The sequence below is a fragment of the Melanotaenia boesemani genome, chromosome 21 (assembly GCF_017639745.1).
Source record: "Melanotaenia boesemani isolate fMelBoe1 chromosome 21, fMelBoe1.pri, whole genome shotgun sequence".
Classification (NCBI taxonomy): domain Eukaryota; kingdom Metazoa; phylum Chordata; class Actinopteri; order Atheriniformes; family Melanotaeniidae; genus Melanotaenia; species Melanotaenia boesemani.
Window position 1 is genome coordinate 20,827,103 of NC_055702.1, and position 23,486 is coordinate 20,850,588.

Here is a 23,486-nt window from a genome sequence, read left to right on the forward strand (position 1 = left end):
CATAACCCCCAGGCCCTCATTCAGGATACAGGAGGGGGCTAAATTACACGTCCGGTCCAACCCCCCCACCAGCTCCTTTTATCTCACCAGTGAGACTGGGACTCAGTGCAGTGCTGGCTATTTTTTTAAGTTACTGTAGTGTTTGTGAAACATAAACTAAATGTCCATCTTCTAACTATAATCCAGATTTAACATCCTTCTCCTGAAGGAGTAGCAACAGTTACAGGATGTACTAGCTTAATGATCTTTGGCTAATGTAGCTAAGCTATTCAACACAACTCATAGCAGCTGTGGAGTAAAAACTATTTTCTTTCTGGTGAATAAAAACCAAACAAATTAGGCTATTGCCAACATTTGTAAAAGAGTAAAGTAAAACTACAAGTTTTAATTGTTGTGTTTCACTTGGCATATACAGCTTGTGCTCCTTGTTGAGGAGCTAATGTTTTGACCCCCTGCTGTTGTTGGCTAGCAAGGTTGTAATTTTCTCTTTTGCCTTCTTTACCATATGGAGTTTAATGTGTGTCTGTTAGATAGATTAAACCTTGGAGTTGTTGTGAAGTAAGGTCTTCTTAAACAAATGTAACTTAAACAGATATATTATTGTCATTATTTTGTAAGTACTAAATCAACCATGCTAGTTAAAAGCACAGCATAGCAAAGCAATGCATAAAAGTTTCTTTTACTTCTGTCCTGCAGGTCTGGCAGCGTGAAGGATCACTGGAATGAAATTTATGAGTTTGTGGAGAATTTAGCTGAAAAATTCAAAAGGTAAGAGACACTTAACTAACATGTCTGGAAACATACATGTTAGCTAAATGAATCCAGCTAAGATGCATAAAAAGTGGACTATACACTGTAACACATGAAATGTCTGGAAACCTAGTTATAGGTCTCCAAACAGCCTTGTTGCCTTGCATTCAGCTTCCTTAAGCCCTGAGATGTAGATCACTAAAGAGAAACACACACTTCACACAGCTATAGCCCTGCTAAACTAAAAACTGTCCCTACTGCCACAACTGACCATATGCTAGGTCCATCAGCATCCAGGCTAATGATGCATTGAGCATGCAGAAGCCATACTGATGTATGGGAACTTTTAGAGGGGGTCACCTTGAATGTTCAAAATGTTTCTAAACGTATATGACATATAGTCTTCTTGTTTTTATGGTCTTCTTGTTTCTAGTTGAAGCTATTTTTGTTTTCAGATGTTACTTACAAATGCTACCAGACTACAAATGAGAAATATCCACTTGGCTGCTTTTAATGTGTAGCTTCCCACGGGCTACAAATGTATTTATAGTAGTACACTTAGTAGTACACTGTTCCTGTGTAATGCATTTAAATCCTTATATTCTTTATATGTGATTTACATTTTGATAAAATCCAGTACTATAATAATGTGGGATTTTGTGTGACTTGGATGCAAAGAAGACTGCGGCCATACTTTGAGCTCTGTGATCCAGCCACAGCTAAAATCAGTCCCTCAAAGTTTCAGTTTCAAACAAAGAGGAGAGAAACATAAACAGCTGCTGTACTTTACCCTCTCTAGTAAACAACACAGCTCCAGATACTTAAACATCTTTCTAAATGGAAATTACCAATAAACAAAAATATCCACTTCTAAATAAATGATGTATTCTCAAGATCAACATTTTGTCATGGTGACACAAAGTGGTTTCAAATTTTGCACACTGGTGTGTATTTTTTATGTGATGTAAAGTGATAAAATAATATTTTTTATTTCTGTTCCAGTCCCATGTTGAGGATGTCCTTCATAACATTCTCCTCCAGATCATCCACCATCATGAAACTGACAGAAAACAGGTAAATTAAGTAGAATATAGCAGAAGTCGTCATGAGGTTAAAAACATAGGGCATGAGCACTGTTTTTCTTCCTGTGGAAATCACGTTTTTATCGTTTTTATGTTGTATTTATTTAATTATAAGCTAGAACAGTGAATCTTACACTTTATTCTGCATGGATGTCCCCTCAATAAAAGACAAGCTGTCCCTTCCACTCCAAGTCCCTTTTAACTGTCAATGTAGAGGTCCAGCTCTCGTGATTTATTTAAAAACTATGAAAGTTTTATCAGGTAAACTGGACTATAAAGACAAGCAATCTTGGCCGCTAGTCAGTTTAATTTGGCTGAAAAGTGCTGTGGCTTTCCATCTCTGTGCTCTAATTTGCTTATGAAGAGCCTCTTTGCACCACATGATGTTTGTTTGGGATCCTGCATCTGCTTGTTGGTCTTATTGCAAAGTGCACGTACTCATGAAATATAACATTATAATAGAAACACATCAGTGTTAGAGGTATTTATAAATGTTATTTTTATTTCCTGCTGCATACTAATGTATTTATCAGTAACCCCTTTGTCCTAACCTCTGATAATCCATTAATGTGCTCTGATTTAATAAATGTTTAATTACAATTCTGACAAACTCCGTGTCGTCCCCTGTGATTATTAGCATCCCTTGTAGAGACCCAAGGCTGAATTAGTGCTTGGCTGTATGACCAAAATTATATATCACAGTATTTTTCAAAATGATACTGGTTTGACGGTATTTGAGTATAGTTTTCTTCTATGCATGACTGGGTGTTAACCACATTTCCAACTGGTTTACTGAAGTAGATTGGCTAGATTGGCTAATTCCATTTGCATGATAATTGTAAACTGTACAAAGTGTCCTGATTATAGCTTTGAGTGCATTTTCCCTCCACAGTGCTTAGTAGAACAAGCAATTAATTGTGTGGATGGTGTTGTCATCTTGATCTACCACTTTTTCGTCCAAGCAGCCCCTCTAGCAAATGTGTCTACAAGTAGCATCTGACTCGAGTCTTCCAGCTCCTTTGATGCTTCTTTGCCACTAAGGTGGTGCAGCACATTGCTCCTGTTACTGCCTTCACTGTCAGCTTTAGCTCAGCAGCATTTCCAGTAAATAATTTGGTCCATGCCCAACCTTTTGGTACTTAAGTATCTCCAGAAAATAAATATGGCTCCTTCTTTGTCTTCAGGTTTAACTCTAGCATCAGTTAACACAGCATCTCTGCTGCATTCATGGCAAAAATTAAAGTGGTCTTCAGTATGAACTGGTACACCACCCAATTCCACCTTAGAGCTTCAGTATAATGAAACATTCCAGTTTATTTAGGCTCTTTTCAGGCATAGAATAGTCATTTCCAGGGGAAACGTTGCTTCACATAAGTGATAGTAAAATATAGCTCAACAAGAAATAAATTCTGTCCCTCTGAAGTCTTGTGGAAACAAACTAAAATGGAAGTTTTCATCAGAACTTTTTTTTCTTGCTATACAGAGTAAACATCCGAAAAGGTCTGAACGCTCTCAAAAGAGAGATTCCTGGTGGAGACACATTCATGCACCTCGGGTTACAGAGTGTAAGCTTACATTAACATGCCAGAAATACAAAATAAGTTAATCCATTTACTATGCTGAATCTTCTCCTCTAACAAAGATCATGTGTTTGTTTAAAGGCAAACGAGCAGATAGTGAGGGAGAACTTTGGTAAGCATCTAACAGCTACTGCAGTATGAGACCCTTCTCTCTAACACTGCATGTTAAAGTTACAGCTCCATCTCGTATGTTTTCCAGGCACAGCGAGCGTGATTATTGCACTGACAGATGGAGAGCTGCTGGAGCAACAGCTCATCAACGCACAGCAACAGGTAAGAAATCCTCACTTGACTCCAGAGGTGAAATCCAGAGTCAGAATCTCTCTCATCACTATCCTGAATTGGTATTTGGGGGATTCTCACTGAGCGTTCTGCTTGTTTCTTCACCAGGCAGAGAGAGCCAGGTCTCTGGGAGCTATCGTGTACTGTGTTGGTGTCAAAGACTTCAATGAGACGCAGGTGAAGCAGTTTTAACACTTGGCTCATTTTTAACTGAGCTGCTTGTCACATTGGGAAGAAAAACATTGAGAAGTGGAGCATAAATTTGTTTTAATGTTACGACTCAGGTTCTTCTTCTGTAATGGGAATTAGACGATTTCAGATGTTATAACTTCAACTCTACAGTTGCTTTAGTTTAAACTGAGTTTTTGTGTTGTACCATTACATTAAGACCAAACTGGGTCATCTTAAATATAAACTGTTTAAATGGTGCCAATTACTCAGATTTTAGTTTTAAATTGAATAATTTATAAGATTATTTTGTTGATTAAGTCTTCTGTTCTTCTCTCTTCCTGTATGTATTTGTTTGTACCTCTTTCCCATCATAGCTGGCCACCATCGCAGACACCATAGAGCATGTGTTTCCTGTGCTGGGAGGTTTCCACGCCCTCAGGGGTGTCATTGATTCGGTAATTAAACTCCTCTCTGTCCAGAGAAAGCCCCTTAGCTCTGTAGCTGAATCTCTAAAGCTCTAAATCATTTTACCTTCTTTCCTCCATGTTTGTTATTAAGCTGTGCGTCCACTTTATACTAGTCACCCAGTAAGAGGGTCATTTGTAAGATATTGCTGCCTCTTTGTTTTCCAAGTCAGTCCACTCCCTAAAGTAGATCTTTACAAGTCAAACGTTTCAATCCCAGTTTCTGCTCACTATGTTTTACCAGGCAGCAGGAAGAAATGTAGGTTTCTATGTGTAATGGTTTAATGCAACACATACACACACTCATGTTCAGAGTACAGTTCAGGGCCAAGAAGCCACTTCAACTCACAGCAAACAGAGAAGTAGTGCTGGTAATGATGTCAAACTTTCTGTTCTCATGCAGCAAATAAACAGTTGCTGTAATTTTCTGAAACTTTAGGTTTCTTATTTCAGATAGTGTCAACCAAACACACTGACCATTGATGTTTCTGGTGAAAATGGCAGATTTTAACAGCTGTAACCAGCTAGCTAATCAAGCTAATGTTAGCTCTAAGAGTTGTATTAAAAATGCTGATTCAGTATTAACATTCACAGTATTCACTAAATTCTATATAGTTTATTCTGTGTGTCTCATGGTGGATTTTTATGTACATCAGCTAAGCTGCCATTCAGAGTTCAGAGTGGCTTAGGAAACAACCAGTTTCTAATTTATCTGTTAAGGACTACTTTATCTACTTTATTCCTGTTGATCTCCAAAATAATTAGAAAAACTCTTCTATTTTTAATAAAACTGGAAAGTTTACCTGATACATGCAGGCTAATATCAACAGACGTGTACAAATCTGAAGCTCTATCACAGCTGTCTTTATTTTCTTTCTAAGATCATCAAGAAATCCTGCATTGAAATTTTGGCGGCCGAGCCCTCCAGTGTGTGTGCAGGAGGTGGGTAGCCAGAAAAACACACAATCACACACACAAAGACACACATGCATTAAAACGGGTCTGTCTTGAGTCATCTACACATGTGAGCATCCCATCTGTCCTCGTGTTGTTTTCATTGTACTGGTGGGTTCCTTGTTTTCTCTTTTCGGTTAAAAACAATCCCAGACTGAATAAAGGACCACATATGAGCTGCTGGGTTACTTACAGGAAATCTACTGGGACCAGGAACCTCAGTGGGAATAATATTACATAGCTGCAATAAACTGAAGGAGCGGCTACACTTAGATTAGCTGGAGATTAAATGTGAAGTTAAAAACATCTTTTAGTGTCCCGCCAAAAGAAAGAATGACATCCACATGAAATGGACATAAAAGGTACAAATTCACAGATAAAAGTGAAAGTTGATGATTTTTTTGGCAAAAATAGGAGGGCTTGGTCTGTTTTTCACATCTGGTTCTGTCTTTTATGAAGCAATGAATTACTTTCACCCTTCAATAAATGGAGGAGGGAAACTATTTCACTTAACATGGATTAATATTCTCTGACCTGAAGGCAGAGCCAATGCTGCACCATACAGTTCAGTCTTGAAGGTTCAGCCTCATATACGGGTGCAAAAGTATAAGTGCACCCCCTTTCAATGCTAAAATTGTGCATAATAAGACATAATAAAGAACATCTGGTCCTTAACAGGTTTTAAAGAGAATAAATATAACCTCAGATGACCAACAACACAGGATATACTCCACCATGTAAGAACAACTAAATCGAAATACTCATCTAGTGTAAAATAGAAAGAAAAAAAACTTACTTTCGTTGAGGTTTGAGGTCCCACTACATTATTTTATTCAGGTTGAATGAAATAACGATTGATGGGAAGCAACATTAACTTTTCTAAGATCGTTGCTGATGTCTTTCCTCCTTGACGTTGTGTTTACACACAGCTAAACGCTGCAGACCAGCAAACTGCCAATCCTGCTTCTATAGAGATCACACTGAAGACAATCAATGAATAAATCTGATCAGAACCACCTGACCTTCTAATTTCCTATGAAAGTATTAAGGGTGTACTTAGTTTTATACACACTGCTTTTGCTTTTTGACTCAGTTTCTGCTCAGTAAACAATGACGGTGTAATATGTCATGTGCTGTTCATGTGATGGTGGATTTGCTTCATTTAAAGTACCAAATTATTTTTTTAATGAGGTCCTGTTAAATTAAACATGAAGAAGGAGGATGCACTTTCTTTTTCACATGATGGGTGACATAGGGGTGTTATCCTTCTGCTACAGTTGTAAAAATTAAAATGAGTCGGTTAGAAATAAAGGAGGTTGAAGTGTAACTTTGCTTATCAAATAAGATAATTACTTTTTGTGCAACACATAATATTGTGTTACATGTAATTCTGGAAAATGTAAAAATGTTAATGTGTCTTTATATATGTGTGTCAGAGTCTTTTCAAGTGGTGGTGAGAGGGAACGGATTTTTCCATGCAAGAAACATCAGCCAGGTGCTCTGCAGCTTCAAAGTCAATGACACCATAACAATCAGTGAGTAGACTTACTCTGTGTTTGTCCTTTACTTTTAATGTTAACAAAGAGGTTCATGTCATAGCGTTTAGCTTTCTCTATACAGTATAACTGCAGGAAGAAACATGCATGGTAAGAAGAAGAAAACACACCATTTATCCAGCAGAGAAATGGTCAAATTTATTAGCACAGTATCAAGTGGTTGTTTTTGTCCAGGATACACTGCACCAGTGAAACCAGGTTCAACAGCTTTTGTTAAAATAAGTACAAAAATATGTGTTACACTGCTCCACTAAGGTACTGATCAATCTCTGCTGTTTCACACTTCACTGTCTGCCTGGATAAAGTCTATAGTTCATATCAACGCACGATTAAATAGTTTAACTGCATGACTGTACATGAGAGGAAATGTTTTTTTTTTTTTTGTAGATGAAAAGCCGGCTGATGTAGAAAACACCTACTTACTGTGTCCAGCTCCTGTCATTGATGAAGTTGGGAAGTAAGTGCATCTTTTTTCTGATTTCTTCTACTCTCATTGATCTGCTGTCAGATTCCTTTCAAGGAAAAATGCTTATATTTCAACCTGAGAGGCATCCATGTGCATCATATATCACATTCTTTGCCTCAAACCAAAGAAACACATGGATGCATTTATGCACATATGTTCACGGACCATAAGGAACCTGCCATACATTAGCTGTTTTTTATGATCCCTACCCAAGACCACATTCCTCAGTTCTAGATCCCGGCCAAATATAAGAGGCTGTGTGTTTGTGCCAGCACATGAAATGAAGCTTTCCTGCATTTCCCCCTGCTTCTGTCCCGAATTACAGAAAGCTGTTAAAACAAGCGCAGACACTTCTTTACTGGCACATATAGAAAATGGTGAGTCACGGATAGAAAGTCACGAATCTCATGAAACTGAGTCGCCAACTCACCGAATCCCCGAGCAGAAAGTCCCAGAAAGTCCCGGTTGTTACACGTCATAAACTTAACTGTTAAGCTTCAGTGTTAAAAGCAAATGCTGACTGAGGATTAAATTACTATGTTAAAGGTAAAATGGCTCATGTTGGTGATATATTAGAATTATCAAACAGGTAAATTTCGGCAAGAGATTTTGAAGCAGTCTCACATCATAGAAATTTCCAGCCACAACAGGAAGAAACACCTTTAGAGCACTCTGCATGGTACCTGCAGCCACATTTAGCTACGAGTTGGTGAACATATTAGCAGGCAGAATATTCTGTTTCATCTTGTTTGTGTGGAAACGAGACTTCAGATTCAAACTAATGTTGCTGTTTATAGCAGCACTAGTAGATGGTAAAATCTCACCAGCTTCCATCTCAGCTGTAGAGTTTACAGCTGGTTGATTCTTTTTCTCTTGTAGTAACTTCTCTTAAAGTTTCTGTTTGTGTTTATAAATCTCATTTTTGTACTGAGACAAACAGAAAAAGATCTGTTTGTTTGTTTGTTTGTGAAAAAATGAGATGAGTCAGCATTTTCTACCAGTGCTCAGAAGGGCGGTGACTGGTTGTGAACTCTGAGATAACTGAGGTTACTCCAACATTCACCACACAACAGTCACCGTGGCAGTGACCAGAACGCTCCTCATCAGCTTGCAGCATTCTCCTTTTGGAGCTCAGCCGTGCTCCAACGTCAACAACCCACAAACCTCTCTGACCCGACGCTTCATGGGAAGAAAAGTAGCAGAGTATGAGGTTGAGTGGATGGTGGTGAAGACTTCACACACAGAGACAAACAGAAGAAGTCCTGTCAGCCAGTCTCTCCTCACATACATTGTTGACCTCGTCCAGGTCCTTGCTCTCACATAGCAGCTGTACAACACAGCTGTAGCTAATTTTGGCTGGAAGTGAGGGAAAGATTTAACTAGTGAGGAAAGATTTAACCAGCCTGGACTAATGGTTTAAACTCTAAATCTTTAATTGATATCTTATCAGAATTGTGAAACTTAGGGGAACTTTGTGTTCTTAATTCTTATAAACACATAATTTTCTATTTTAGTGTCTTAATTTTTGCTTTTTTTTTCTTCTTTTCCAGCTCCAGATTCTCTTCTGCATGACTGTTTTATTTCTCTCTGTTGACACGTGCTCCTTCGTTCATTCCCTTCTTCTCGTCCAGCTCCTGCTTTTCTGGTTTTTCCTGATCAAAGCGATGCGGCAGCTAGCCTGCTCTTTCAACTGTGTGGACACGTGTGTTTGTTCGCTGCCCGATTCTCAGCAGGGTGAAAACCTCTGGCTCTGGTTTTAAAGTGGCCCAGGAGCCAAACTAATGAAGGTTTTCAACCCATTAGAGTCACAAAACTGCAGAACGTTTGACTGCAGATTTGATTATTTTATAATAGTGTGCAAAAATCCAGCTTTTATCTTTATCACGTTACATTTCTCTCTTTTTTGGGAAGGTGGTAACAGCTGCACTGACCTTATCAGAACCTGGTGAAGTCCTGGTTCTGCTCAGAGGTCATGTGGGAACTGAGGTTAAGATTTATGTCAGGCTGTCCTCAATAAATAGAAGTTAAAGCAAGAACGAAACAGTTTGAACCAACAGGAAACTGTGTGAACCTGTGTGTTTCATGTCTGTCTCATTTCCTTGCCTAACAGCTGTCTGTGACCGTGCTCAACATTTCCTCTTCACCACTTTGTTTTTCCTCCACATCCTCTAATCTACAGGTTACATGTCTCCTCTTCCTCTTCTTGGGAATCTTGTTTCTGAAGTTTCCTCTTTACCTTCACTGTTCTTTCTCTCGTGGACACATGAAGGCACCTGGTGGTGTTTTCTTCAAGATGAGGATAAGCGCTGTAGTTTAATTTCTACCTTCACCTCCCATAAAAACTCACAGGAAAACCACATCTGTGTTAACCCTTAAATACACAAATTAACTATTTAGTTTGGTTTGTTCAATGTTTAATAAACTGAACCTAATATCAGACTTTCCTTTAAACTGAAGTGGTGATCAGGCTGACGTCTTCATGGATAATATTATGTCAGAGGAAAAAAAAAGTTTATATGAGAGGAATTTAGAGATGTAGTTCAAAACACCATCAGACCTGCTTGTAATTAGATTTTAGATTCATGATCTGTATTTTATTTATGCTGAAAGTAGAAACTGAACTTGTTTTCCATCTAATTTGCCAATCAAGAAGAAAAATAATCACTTTATTTTCATTTTAATTAGTGTGTTTTTACTATTCATGTTACAGAGTGACGTGTTAGACAGGTACATGTCAAACACCAACAGCATTGATCCTGATATACTGACAGTATGACCTGCACCACTCAGAGTAAAACAACAAATCAATAGAAGAACTCCTCAGTGGTAAATTCTGGCGTGGTGGTTCCAGACTGTGGTTCCGTGTCTTCAGTTTGTAGCTTTGTTTTTAATGTTTGGACCAACAGCCGTGATGGACAGTGACTACAAATGTCTGTGCATCGAGCAGGTCTTAATTTCTATTGGTGAGACAGTGAACTTAGTAAACAACATTTAGATAATTATTCTGAAACCTGAACCACAGACATACTGATTATAATAATCTAACATCCTCTGGCGGTGTGTTGGTTGTTCAGTCCACAATGTAACCTGGGCCTGTAATTGTTAAATTACATTTAAAAATCAGTCATTTGGATCAAATTTCACCAGATATTAAAAATAAATAAATTGTCTGTTTATTTGTATTTAATTCTGAACAATTTCATTGTCAGTTTGAGTCATTTACAGCTTTCTGTTCCTTCTTGTGTTGGATTTTTTTCCACTCTTATAGCTTCTTTTTCCAAACTCTCTACCTTCCTCTCTTTTCCTAGAAGTCTTGTTTTGTTCAGTATAGTGCCCCATTTATCTCATCTATCTTCCCCTTCCCAGTTTGTTTTTTCTCCTTTCCTCTGGAGGCAAAACCTGTGTTTGGTAGCTGTGATCCACCCACCAAAAGACTCTCTGGATCCTCAGAGTTTGAGACAAGAGGTTAGAGAGGCCCTCTTTTTACTTAGCCTAACTTTGATGCTTGTTGCAGGTAGTGAGTCTCTTCTGGTGAGAGAAGTACGAGTATCTTTCCATCATCTTCAGGTTTTGATTTCAGTCAATGAAAGAATTACTGAGTCGATTTAAGCAGAGATTGTGTATTTAGAAAAGAAGATGTGTAGATTGTTGTCCTCACACTACAATACGTATGGTGTTGTTTACTGGGGAAAAAACTCCACTAAACTGGCAGGTTGTGTTTTTTCCATTTCAGGTTCTTCAGCTTCATCCAACCTCTGTGTTTGTTACAAAATCACACCCACTGATTTATTGTTTCTGCTTTTTGATCACTGTGGAAAACTTTTCTGTTTGGCTCATTTGGGTCCAGAAGTCTTGCAACTCACCAAAAGCAGCTTAAATGTCCAGTCTGGTGGACTTTTTTTTGTCAACACGTTCTGCTGCCAGGTGTCAGATGGGAGATTTCAGAAAGTCAACAGTAACTCAGATTCTGCAGCTCAAGAAGAAGCAACTGAATGAGAGCATCAGTCTTTGTGACTTGGCTCTGAGCTGGAAAATCTGTCCTTTTCTGATCATCATCTCTTGTGGTTTGTGGTTGTTTCTTCTTGGTTCAAATTACATCCTCACTTCTAAAGTAACACCTCAGAGTTTGCAGGCAGTTTGGTGATGTTATTTGGTGTGAACCCTGGTTAAGCTGACATTGTTCCCATCAAATAAACTGAACTTCAGAGAGAAAGGCTTCAGACTAAATAATCTGATCTGGATTTGCTGTGTGTGGATTGAAATGTTGAACCCAAAGACTAATCCTGTCCAATTCCCTCCATATCTGTGTCTTGTTTTAGGGTGATTTATCTCCAAGTGAGCATGAATGATGGCCTCTCCTTCATCAGCAGCAATGTTCACATCACCACCACAGAGTGTGTAAGTGATAATTCATTATCTTTTAACCCTCCTGTTAGGTTCATATGTTCATATATTCATATATGTTCATTTGTCAGGAACAGCAATGATGTTCCCGGGTCAATTTGACCCAGTGCATTTTTAATTATCCAAAAGATGTCCGAAACAAAAAAAAAACCCAACAAGCATTGTTAATATTTAATTATTAACTCTGTTACAAACTATTCTTTCAATATTTAGTTCAGTGGTGTTCTTTACTTCTCACAGGTAATGGTTCAATTAGGATAATTCACTCGTTTTTTCATAAAAAAAATACATGTTCAAACTAAATGCGTTTTGTCCAGCTCCTTCCACTTCTCCCCAAAAACACACCTCCCTTCTCGATTAGTCATTTCCAGAATTCTGTATTGAATTAGGCATGACCAACTCAATAGCTGACTTGATGTCTGTCACACAAGTCACTGCCATCCTAGTGGGCCCTGGCAGTCAGTCAGTTTAGCCTGACACATATTTGGGGATGAAGACCACTGTATTTCACCATTTTTGACATGAATGTCTTGCTTGGAAGAAAAGGAATATCAATTCCCTCATCTGGTTCAAAATCAGAATCATTTGAATCAGAATTCAGCTGAAGATAGTTATCATCTTAAGACACATTCTCCTTTGTTTCACTGTCATGATCAAAGATGACTTCCAGAGCCTCCTGGACTGTCATCTTTTTGCTTCTGCTGCTCATTTTGTAAAGGTCTGCCTGACAGAGTGTAACCCCAGATTTACACTAGGTGTGTGTGTGGCACATTATGGCTGCGCCGTAGGCTCCGCTGCTATTTGCAACCATTTTAGTCAATGGTTTGGTTTCCACCGGGTGCACCGCAGCACGTATCAGAAGCGTCCCTGAAGTGCATTGTCATGGTGCTCTGCTAAATTTACACACCTAGTCTATTTTTGACACTTCACACACCTCGAATGTGTCAATTCTGCAGTTCACTGCGTTCTCTATTCCCCAGTTGCAAAGAAAGAAAAACTCCCACATTTCTGACACTCTTTTACCTCCAGTTTGACTGCTGGGTCAAATTGACCCGAGCAGTATCTATGTGATATAAACATGCAAAGGGTGGTTGCAAATATGTGAGATGAACCATTTTCATTTTATATGTTGATTACAATAAATAAGGTAAGCAGAAGAAGTTTCAGACTGAAAAAAATACTTTTAACTATTTTTCCTAGATCTTCAAACTTTAAAAAGGGGTCAATTTGACCCGTAACATAACAAGAGGGTTAATACAATTTCTACTTTTATCATATGTGGCTTCCACTGTTCTCCCTTCTTCTGCCTTCTCCAACCTCCTCTCTTTTCCTAGAAGTCTATAGTTTTGCTTAGAGAAGTGACCCCCTTTATCTCATTTATCATCCCCCTCCTTTTTGGAAGAACCAAACCACAGGGATTTGAGCAGTTTCCCCCCTAAAAGAGACCCCCTAAATCCCCCAGAGCTTGGTTAGAGGGGCAGTTTCTCTACCATGATGTCTCTTGTTTCATCTCTTGTAAAAGTAAAAATAAAAGCATCCTTTCGCAGTACACTCGCAGTCAGAATGTAATTCACTCTCATTTTGAGCAGTTAAAGCAAATAAAAGATGGAGCTTATGGAGTGGAGCCACAGAAGAGCCCCATCCAACCAACAAGAAGTATTCTCTTTGAAGCTGTTCTCAGGCCATGTGACGTCATATTCATGAAGAAACATGATACATGGACCTCAATCTGACATACCATTACAATTAGCTGCCTCTTGCCACTAAGCCAAACCATATACATTAGAAATAAGTCAAACCATGATTAAGAATAAAAGACAAGTCTCCAGCTGTGGATGGGGAGGTCTTGTGCTGTAAACAACATGAGAATTTTAGTCAATCGATCAAAGCTGAAAATAAATACCAACAAGCCAAAAAACCCCTGCATCCCCTCCCCAAACTTCATTCAAGTTCCTGACACTGGCCCACTAAATGTTCCCATATTGCATGGGGAAACACACACAGATGCAGATTTGGTTACTCTTGAAATTTGTAGCATTGTTTGCTCAATGATGACCAAATAAATATGTCACCTGGTTCTATTATAGTTTAAACCAACCACAGCCTGTTAATAGGAACATGTCTGAGGAATACTCATTCATTTCCTCTAAATAGCTTTCAGCTGCTAAGTCAATCCCCACATCTTTGCCCCAAGATAGATAGATAAAAGTTTACCTACATGTAATCCCCATCTGTGGTCTGTAATGGAAACCATGTTCAGCTCATGGACTCATGTCTCCCTTATAGACAGATGGATATATTTAGGGATCACACGACTTATGTTAACCACTGAGAATGAGACAAAAACATGAATGCTTCAGCCTCCAAACTAAAATCAGGTCAGTCTGCAGATTCAACGCTTACACCACTACAACTAGGATTTTTCTATTGTCACTACTAGTGCTGGAGGAGCTATGATTGCTGGTTTAACTTTTGATTATGCTACAGCTACCATGCTAATGCTGCCACGGCTGCTGACGTGTTGTGAAATAAAAGGACAGGTTCAGCAAAGGAAATTCTCATCCATTTGCAGTTAATGCGAGGGCAGCCGTTAGCCTGATGACTTACTGTTGTTTCTCTACTGTCCAGTTTGATGGCACCATCCTCCTGATCACCCTGCTAGTGTTGTTCCTGCTGCTGGCCCTTCTGTTCATGTGGTGGTTCTGGCCTCTCTGCTGCACTGTGGTAAGAAACTCAAACTCCAGACTGGAATCAGCAATTATTTCTCCACATTTTCAGAGGACTTTTGTCCAGGGGCAGAGCAGACTGGGAATTTGTTCTGACATGCCTCCTCAATTGATAAATAATTCATCAAGGTGTCTGTGTCTTTGGAGACTCTTTGGAGAATGTTGTGAAATAAGCCATTCAAGCATGTGTAAAATAAAAAAAAAAAAACATGTTTCCTTCCGTCTGAGCATGAAACAGAAATTGTGGCGCTCATAAAAGCTGAAACACCTGCACAAAGGTATCCATGTGAATTGTTATCAGCCACCATAGATAGAACAATAACATCCCTCAGAGATGATGCTGCATGCACATTGAATGCTGATTGGCTGATGTAAGCTTGAATCGGAATGGGTTGACAACAAAGAGGATAAATGCCAAAAGTAATTAGCTCAATTGTCCAGCTGCCTACTGGACAAACTTAGTGCTCCAGGCAGCCAGTCCACTCTTGGTTTCATCTAAACTCTATAAAACATACCCTGTATCACACAATGAAAAACCAGAGTTCCTTTGACATTTGCAGAAGTGCTTTTGAAGATCATGTTCTGTTTCCTTTTTGTCGACAGGTGATCAAAGAGCCACCTCCTCCACCTCCACCTGAGCCTGTGAGTCAAAGCATGCAGGCACACAAATACACAAATGAATACCAATAAAAATGCCATACAGTTTGACTGTTTGAGTCTGTGTGTGTTTTAGGAGTCAGATGATGAAGATGGTCTGCCAAAGAAGAAGTGGCCCACTGTGGATGCCTCATACTACGGAGGAAGAGGAATTGGAGGAATCAAGAGGATGGAGGTGATAAGATCACACCCTATTCTGCCATCAGAGGCTCATTATTAAACCTACAGATTTCATTCACTGCCCTGTTTTTTCAGGTACGTTGGGGAGGAAAGGGCTCCACTGAGGAAGGGGCCAAGCTAGAGAAGCCGAAGAATGCTGTGGTGAAAATGCCAGAACAGGAGTACGAACCGTTCGAACCCAAACCCAAAAAACCTCAGAACAAGAAGCCGCCTCAGAGCCGGAAGTGGTACACACCCATCCGGGTAAACACAGCCTCCATTTCACACAGGATCAGCAGACAATGGGGCACTGTAGTGTTATAAACCTCAGTTATTCCTTGTAAATGCTTCAAATGTTTAGGAATGCTGTCCATGCATAGAAATGAAAGAATCTGCCTTGTTTACAGCTTGACTGCTTTGTTTTTGAGTTTTGCCCTCCAATCCCACAGCGAAGCCTGAAAGCCTTGAGCTGAAGTTAAAACATGAAAAGCACCACAAGTCACAAGACAGCAGGAAGGAATAAAGCCTGCTCTAACCATGTTTATGTATATTTGGTTGCATAAGCAGCAGAATCAGAGATTTAACATAAAGTGCTTTTAGACAGCCGCCAGCACAGCTTGTTCTTAAATGGCTCACATCAACACAGCTCTTCACTGGCCTTTCATACAGAAGCGGTACTGTATCTGCACACACTGCTACTCTATACTGAAACTGTCAAGGCTCTGTTTTCAGTATGACTGCTTTAAAAAGACGCTGCACTGATTCAAAGTGAAATTTTACACTGTTCCTACATTTTACAGGATGAATGCACACACTGCCTGCCCCTATGCACGCTGGCTGATTTTAAATACTATTATGGTGCGTTCCAGTTGTTCTCACATCTTGGAATTCTGAGGAATTTTTGCCAGAAATGACAAAGTGATTTCATTTTTCCAAACAGCGAACTTGTAAGTTTCAGAGGATCCCGAAATACCAGATTTTAAGATGGCTGTGCCCAGTACCACTAGTAGTCCATTGTTGTCTTTATTAAAATCTTTTATAATATCTTTTGGGTCTGTTAAGTTTCTAGTGTGTTGTTGTAATTGATAATTACGGCGGGTTTGTTTGTGAAAAGTAGCAGCAATATGTGTGATTTATTAAACATTATCACCAAAACTGGCTGCTGTTCTCACGGCGCACATTTTGGATTTATGACGTTCTAGTTTTTACACGGTATTTGTAGATACTCACAAATTAACTCTTTTGGAGGCGTCCATTTTTTCCAAGTTGGTGCAGCTGGAACGCCGACTACCTGGTAATGATGTCACCAACTCTCGTCCGCTCGGATAGCCCAGACAACTGGAGCGTACCATTAATACTGTAGATTTGTAAACGCAGGTGTCAGGTTGTATTTGTACACCTGAAGATCTTTGATGCACATGTTGTCATGGCTCATGGGGTTTTCTATGTTTTTATTTCTGTTCCTTAGTTTCTGTTGTCTTTGAGTCTTGTGTTTTGGTTTCTTGTCTTATTTTGTGGTTCCATCCTTGTATGTTCTGTTACTTCCTGTACACCTGGTCTTACTTTGCTGATTGCTCCACCTGCTCCTCATTTAGCTAGTTCTCAGTGTATACAGTAAATACTCATTGGTTTCTTTTGTTCTCTGCCAGATCACCGTCATTGCACAGTCCCTTTTTTCCTTGTCTTCATAGGTTTTTTTCCCAGTCCAGTCTGTTTATCTATTTTTTCACTTTGGTTTGTGTTTTTCTGGTAAGCGCAGTGATTTTTGGTTTTCTGGACTAGTAAACATCTACTGCCTCCATCCACTATCCTCCTGTCTGGTTCAGCATCTCGGGTCCTGTAACCACGCCAGACCTTGACACATGTTTTCTTCCTGTTGCTGTATTTATTAACAATGTGCTATCACAGCTAAGTGTTTCTCAAACACAAGATTTTAGTTTATAAGGAAGGACAATAACGCATTTAATCCAGATTTTTCCTCAAACTTTTTTTTCCCTACTGTTAAGTAATGCTCTCACTTTGACATGCCTTAAATCACTGTAACCGTTCAGCTGTAATCATCTTGCCTTTCTTATATGTTTAGATTCATGGCACTGACTGAGCGCCAAAGATTTAAAGTTGCTGATAGAAAAATCTCAGATTGTTGTTTGGAAAGTTTAGTGTTCAGATGTGTCCAGCTGTAAAAGCTCTTCCTTTCTCATCTGTCCTGTTCAGGGTAAACTGGATGCTATCTGGGCTCTGTTTCGCCGTGGATACCACCAGGTCTCCCTGATGAGACCCCAGCCTGGTGATCATGTAAGTTTCTCAGCATCAAATCATTTCATCCTCTTTGTCCACTTCATCCCTCCTGCAGTGTTTTGTGCTGATGGGGACCCACAGCTGGAAAACCGGCTTGGCTTCAGTTTTATTGCAAAACAGGGTGGGATCCAATACTATCCTTGAGCAGCTTCATTTTGTTGCACCATCAGCACTCATATCTTTACTTTTTCAACTCCAGTTCCCTTTTTAAATTACTTTCACATCTTGGTCCTCTCCTCCAACTCTTATCAGTCTGGCTTGACTCAATCTGGCTTATGACAATGTTGCTGAATCAAATGAATCACTTCCTCTTTCAGTAGGTTTTTAACAACATTTTTCATGTGCAAGTAGCTAAATAAAAAGAGGACTACAAAGCTTTTGACTGCGCTGGTATTGTTTTTTTTGTCTAACATGCAAAAGAAGTATACTCCAGTTACAACATAATATGTGTGCATAGTTGACAAAAAGGTAAAAAAAACCAAAAAACTTTTAAATAAAATGTATGCATATGAAAAGGTCTGATCAGCGAGAACCTTTTGTCAATGAATGAGTGATCTGCTGCTGGGCTCCGTCGCATGAAATATTATTTCACTGTGCAGCTTCCTTTGAACACGCCATTGTTAACATTTCTATGAGGTTTTCCAAAAATCTATAGAAAAAGTTGCACATTTATTTAAAACTTGAATACTTTTGGAATGTTGCAGCATATCTCTAAATCTCTATCAAATCATAGCATAATTTGTGAACATTGATCAAATGAAGTAAAACAAAATTAAAAAGGTTTTAGTTCAGACAGTTTATGAGAGGTCTTCAAAATGGCCATTTTGGCAGATTTTGGTACCATCTCTTCTCAAAATTCCCAAATTAAGGACCTACGTTTTATACGTAATGTATAATGTAATGTTTTGAACTATAGAAAGATGATGTGCTCAACCCCTGATGCAAAATGTAAAAGTACCAAAACATTGTGTAAGTGCTGCACTGCAAGGTTTATTAGCATTGATTTTATATTTTAAACCTTTTTTGTTTAATGGTACAAAAGAAAAAGACTTTTAGGAGTAGAATGGTGTGACTTCTGAATTAATCTCCCAATACTGATTAAGGACTTGCTAATTTTAGACTAATATAATAGACTAATATAATATAACATCAGGAACCACACAGAATAATGATGAATGGATATAGAAGTACAACAGGTAACCAGTTAGTTAGTTTGCAGCTGATGAAGAAAATAAACATCCAGTCTTTACACCTTGAGTTGTAGAAAGGCTGAAAAGAACTACAATAAGCTCTTGTAAAGGATGCTACATTAATATAAGCTTTCCTCCACCAGCTGCTAAGCTGACAGAAGTTTAGACAGAATCTGTTTTGATGCATGAGAATTCATGCAGAAGTTTTCAAGTTGCCTGATTGTCCACTCAAGAGTGTGGAAACCCAGCATGCTATTCCAAAATGTCACCATTTTAAAGGTCCCTTAGTGTGCCCACTTCACTAAAATGGCTTCTATCACCGTTACTAGTTACTCATCATGGCCTCCCTTCCTCCATTTGTCAGTTCATGTCATTCACTCCTTGTGTTCCTGAGCTGGCTAACACCTCAGTTGGCTCCACTTCACACTGCAGAGCCAGTCTCACTCTCACACCTGCTTCACATTAAGCACCATAAATCGGACATAAAGCAGAACCACAACTCACATCCTTAGTTGTGTAGTTGTGTCCTTAGCTCTACGGGTGTGAGTTTTTTTCCTCTCTGGTCTTGACAGATGAACCACATGGTTCAGTTTTAATGCCTAGAGCCTCAATCAAAAAGCTCCAGATTATAGCTGGGGCTAAACGTACAGATAAAATGGGTGTACAGTGAGAGCAGAAAGCTCTCCAGAGATTTTATAAATACCTCAGACACATCAAACAAAATTGTGTTTTATTGATTAAATATGTTCTTCATAATTTCCAGCTCCAATAGTCTTAATGGGCTTTTTTTCCAATGATATGTGTAAACTCACAAACTACATTGCTGAATACACCTCACTAGTATTGGGCTGGACCCTCTTTTGCCTTCAGAACTGTCTTACTTCAGAGATTTTGCTACATATTGACATGACAGCATCACACAGTTGCTGCAGATTTGTCTGCTCTACTGGATTCTGTAGCCATTCCGAAAAATGACTCGTGTGTGGATATAAAAAAAGGCACTCCAGTGCGTAAAGACGCAAAATAGCTTATCTGGTACTGCTGGACGATATGGCATTAAACTATGGAGTGAGCGGATTTTCGGAGAGCAGCAAGACGTGCTGCATGGCTCATGAGCCGGTTCCGGCTGCTGTGTGCTGTGCCCTTGGACCTCCGTGATGCTTTGGGCTCACCATTTCAGAGGCGCACCAGGAAGAACCACATTGTGCCAGTCCCTCTGCAAGTGCTGAGAACACTGGATTTTCTGACAACCAGCACCTTCCAGAGGAACCTGACTGACAGGTCGGGGACATCACAGTCAACCTTCAGGTCTTATGCGATGGGTTAGACAGCATCACTGGTTTATCACAATGTTGTTTTAATTTTCCTACACTGGGGGTGAACAGGCAATCAAAACAATGCAATTTGCAGCAATGTTTGGTTTCTCTAATGTTATCTGCATTATTGACTGCACTAAAGTTGCAATAAAAGCACCAAGTGAATGTAGTGGCTGGTTGGCCTGAGTCCACCCATGACTCATTCATTAGCAGAGTGGGGTGGACACTTGACGCTAGAGCAACTAGAAGTGATGCAATGCTTATGAAACACGCAAGAGGTAGAGTTTTATTTTATTTATTTTTTTCACAATGCCTTTTTAGTGTTGTCCCAATTTTTGTCAAAAGGGTCTTTATTTCCCACAACTCCATGACCACCTCGTTAATAGCATTGGTTGTGTCCCTCTGCACCTGCAGGACTTCCTCTGTGAGGACACGACTGCTGCAGTGTTGACAGCATCTGTCACCTGCTGTCACTTTCTGACACTGGTAATACCCATGCTGTCACCCCCAAGTAAAAATGTGGTCCATCAGGATCTCAGCCTCGCATTCCAAAAATCCTTCTCTTTGTCCTTTTCCCCTCCTGACCCATAATGGAAATTATACCGATGAATGTTTATTATAGGCGTTCACCTGATCTTCTATAGCCACCGTGAGGGCAGGGCAAGGCGCTCCCTCACGTGCTGCAACTTTACAGTTGATTCTGATTTATAAACTAAAACAGGCATGGGATGTGCACGCGTACTGTTTTAAAAATCTGGAAGTTTTTGTGGTCTGCAATTTCTTTTTCCCCAATGTATGCCACCTGTAGTCAGTTTTGCTATGCACAGTTTTATAAATGAGGCCCCTGGTGACTGTAGAGGCCATTGGAGTACAGTGAACTCATTGTCATGTTTAATAAGTCAGTTGGAGATGATTTGAACTTTGCAACATGGTGCATTATCCTGCTGGAAGTAGCCATCAGAAGATGCTACACTGTGGTCACAAAGTGATGGACATGGTCAGCAACAATACTTAGGAAGGCTGTGGTGTTTACACCATGCCATGTTGGTACTGAGCGTGAAAAAGTGGCTCTTGGGTGTATACTCTAAACTATGGTTGTCCTAACAGCACTATGGACAAAGTATGGTTGCAGTAGAATTCAACATATAAAAAATTAAATATTAGGATTAAAGGATCACACTCTCCAGTTGTTAGTTGTGTTTTTATTGCAAGTCCCACCTCCAGCTGGATTTTGTGTGGTCACTGAGGAAGATGAAACAATGACGAATGCAGCAACAATCCAAATGTTAAACTGTAAAAAGCTGAGATAGTCTTTGTGCAGGGTCTGAGTGCTGTCTATGCAGAACTTTAGAGAAAACATATGGGAACATGACACTGCTAGCAGAAAAACAGCTGCTTGTAACATGATTATCAAATAATTCGTTTTCTGTTTTTCTTTAGTGAGATCAATTTTTTTTTTTTTTAATTTTCAGCTGTTTCCACCTCTTTTATGTTCTTCCTCCTCTCCACAGTTCACTGTCTTATCATCCTAAGCACTAGTTAAAATCCCACTGTCTTATCAGAAGACCTTTTTATGACAGAAATTCCACATTTTTAAGTGTTTTCTTGGCACAACATTCATCATCAAGGACTGAATTTACTGAGAGATGATCATTTAGCTTTTCTTGGGACAAGTGAAAAAAAAGTCTTGTTTTGCTAACAAGTTAATTTTTACCAAAGCATACTGCTGGTAGGATTTAAAGGAAGAAAAAAAAAACCTATTCGGATTTATTTCATCTGTCATTAAATTTCTCTTACCTAGAAAAGCTTTTAGGAATGACGACATGCTCTCTTAAAGAAATCCTGTCTCCTCTTTAAGTCATTTGCGGTTTGCATGAAAGCAGCTGAAACATCTTATAGGCCAGCAGGCCAGCTCATTTCCAGGTGGTGTCATGTTTTATTTTAAGGAGAAAAAAAGTGGAAACTGGGGTGAGACACTTCAGTGCAGATGTTGAAATTCACAAGATGATAATGAGAAGAAAATGAGTTCAGTCTTTTGTTATGTTCATTGTCAACAAAACAGCTGAATATCACACTCAGTAAACCCTCATTCTGCAGTGCTGAGCAGCACACTCATAACTTTATTAGCCTCAGAAAGTGTGCAGAGTGAGTGCATGTTTTAGCTTTTCATGCCAACAAAGGACCAATTTCACCCCGTGCAAAGACAGAATTTATCTATGACAAATTAGACTGTACTTTAGATGTATGTGCATGGACTGGATGTATGTGTGTTCATGATGAATTAAGATCATGATATTTATATTTATAAAAGGAGTTAGTCATTATGAGGTTGAGCATCAATAAAACCATGACACTGACGTCAGAGTGCAGTCTGAACCACGGTCGGTGCCTCAGTCTCATTCACATTAACACGAGCCTCCTCAGGGAGGCAGTTAGCTGGCTAAAAGGCATGAGGTAATACCCATGGCAGACAACTGCCAGGTCTGTCTCCACCAACAGACCCACCATGTCTCGAGTATACAGACACATTTTAGTCAGACCTAGACAATTTTATGACCTTGGTAAGACTATAGACAGCGGAGGAGGTCAGAGAAAAAAAGAAAAAGCATGTGCAGCTTTCTTTAATTCAGGAAAATGTAAAGAAGTTCAAAGTGCAGTTAAAAGGACAATGTGTTAAATCTCAGACTAAAATAGAAAAAGAGTTGATAGACTGTAAAAAAAATAATAATAATGTGTAACCAGAGTTTATCACCCAGCCAAACTTAAAAGACTGAAGGAATCAACAAATATCTAAAGAAGGTTTCAAAGTTGTAAATGCATAAGCACAATTTTCTGCTTTGAGATAACAGAGGCGTTTCTGCCACATCAGCTCAAATGAACCACAATAACCATGCAAACAGAAACCAAACCAGATGTTAGCAGGGCAGAGGCATAAAAGCTGAGGATGTAAATGGTCCATTTCCCATTGTGCATAGTCTCCTTAAATCCTTTATATGAATTTCACAACTAGTGTTTTCAGTGTGGTTCTCTAATAACCTCTGATATATTAGGATTGTTTTAAGGCAACATGGCAGGCTAGTTTTATGTCAGCTGCATGGCTGTGTGGCATTTTTAGCTAACCAGAATAATGCCTCCAGTATTTATAACACTGTAGGGTTAGTGGTAGATTTGTGTTTAATACAACTGTGTCCACTGATTTTAGAAAAATGTGAAGCTGATGAGGAAAATCCTTAAAGTGCAATACTGCTAATGACCACTAGAGGCTGGTTCCAAAACCTCTAGCTCAAATAGATTTACATTAAAAATAGTCAACTTCTTTCATGAGAGACAAAGTCAGTAAACATTTTCCACCTGATAACTAAGTTATGGCAAGCAGTTACGCTTCGACAACATGTCCAAATTTCACACATTCTTTTAGTTTAAAACTCATC

The 23,486-nt window shown here is 39.2% G+C and overlaps 1 protein-coding gene across 2 annotated transcripts in view; it reads left to right on the forward strand.

Annotated features, from left to right (window-relative positions):
- Window positions 1-23,486, forward strand: part of LOC121632762 (anthrax toxin receptor 1-like) — a 42,903-nt gene that overhangs the window by 13,275 nt on the left and 6,142 nt on the right. The window contains exons 1-17 of one of the 2 annotated variants that reach the window (XM_041974495.1): window positions 481-558; window positions 697-768; window positions 1,753-1,824; window positions 3,316-3,397; window positions 3,494-3,524; window positions 3,612-3,685; window positions 3,803-3,871; window positions 4,240-4,320; window positions 5,211-5,271; window positions 6,720-6,818; window positions 7,227-7,296; window positions 11,625-11,703; window positions 14,338-14,433; window positions 15,039-15,077; window positions 15,169-15,267; window positions 15,348-15,515; window positions 17,466-17,546. In XM_041974495.1, the coding sequence (XP_041830429.1) occupies window positions 506-558; window positions 697-768; window positions 1,753-1,824; window positions 3,316-3,397; window positions 3,494-3,524; window positions 3,612-3,685; window positions 3,803-3,871; window positions 4,240-4,320; window positions 5,211-5,271; window positions 6,720-6,818; window positions 7,227-7,296; window positions 11,625-11,703; window positions 14,338-14,433; window positions 15,039-15,077; window positions 15,169-15,267; window positions 15,348-15,515; window positions 17,466-17,546 (1,326 nt within the window). In that variant the 5' untranslated portion in view covers window positions 481-505. Of the gene's footprint in view, window positions 1-480; window positions 559-696; window positions 769-1,752; window positions 1,825-3,315; window positions 3,398-3,493; window positions 3,525-3,611; window positions 3,686-3,802; window positions 3,872-4,239; window positions 4,321-5,210; window positions 5,272-6,719; window positions 6,819-7,226; window positions 7,297-11,624; window positions 11,704-14,337; window positions 14,434-15,038; window positions 15,078-15,168; window positions 15,268-15,347; window positions 15,516-17,465; window positions 17,547-23,486 lie in introns of those variants that run through there. The other variant, XM_041974494.1, reaches the window with a different exon arrangement.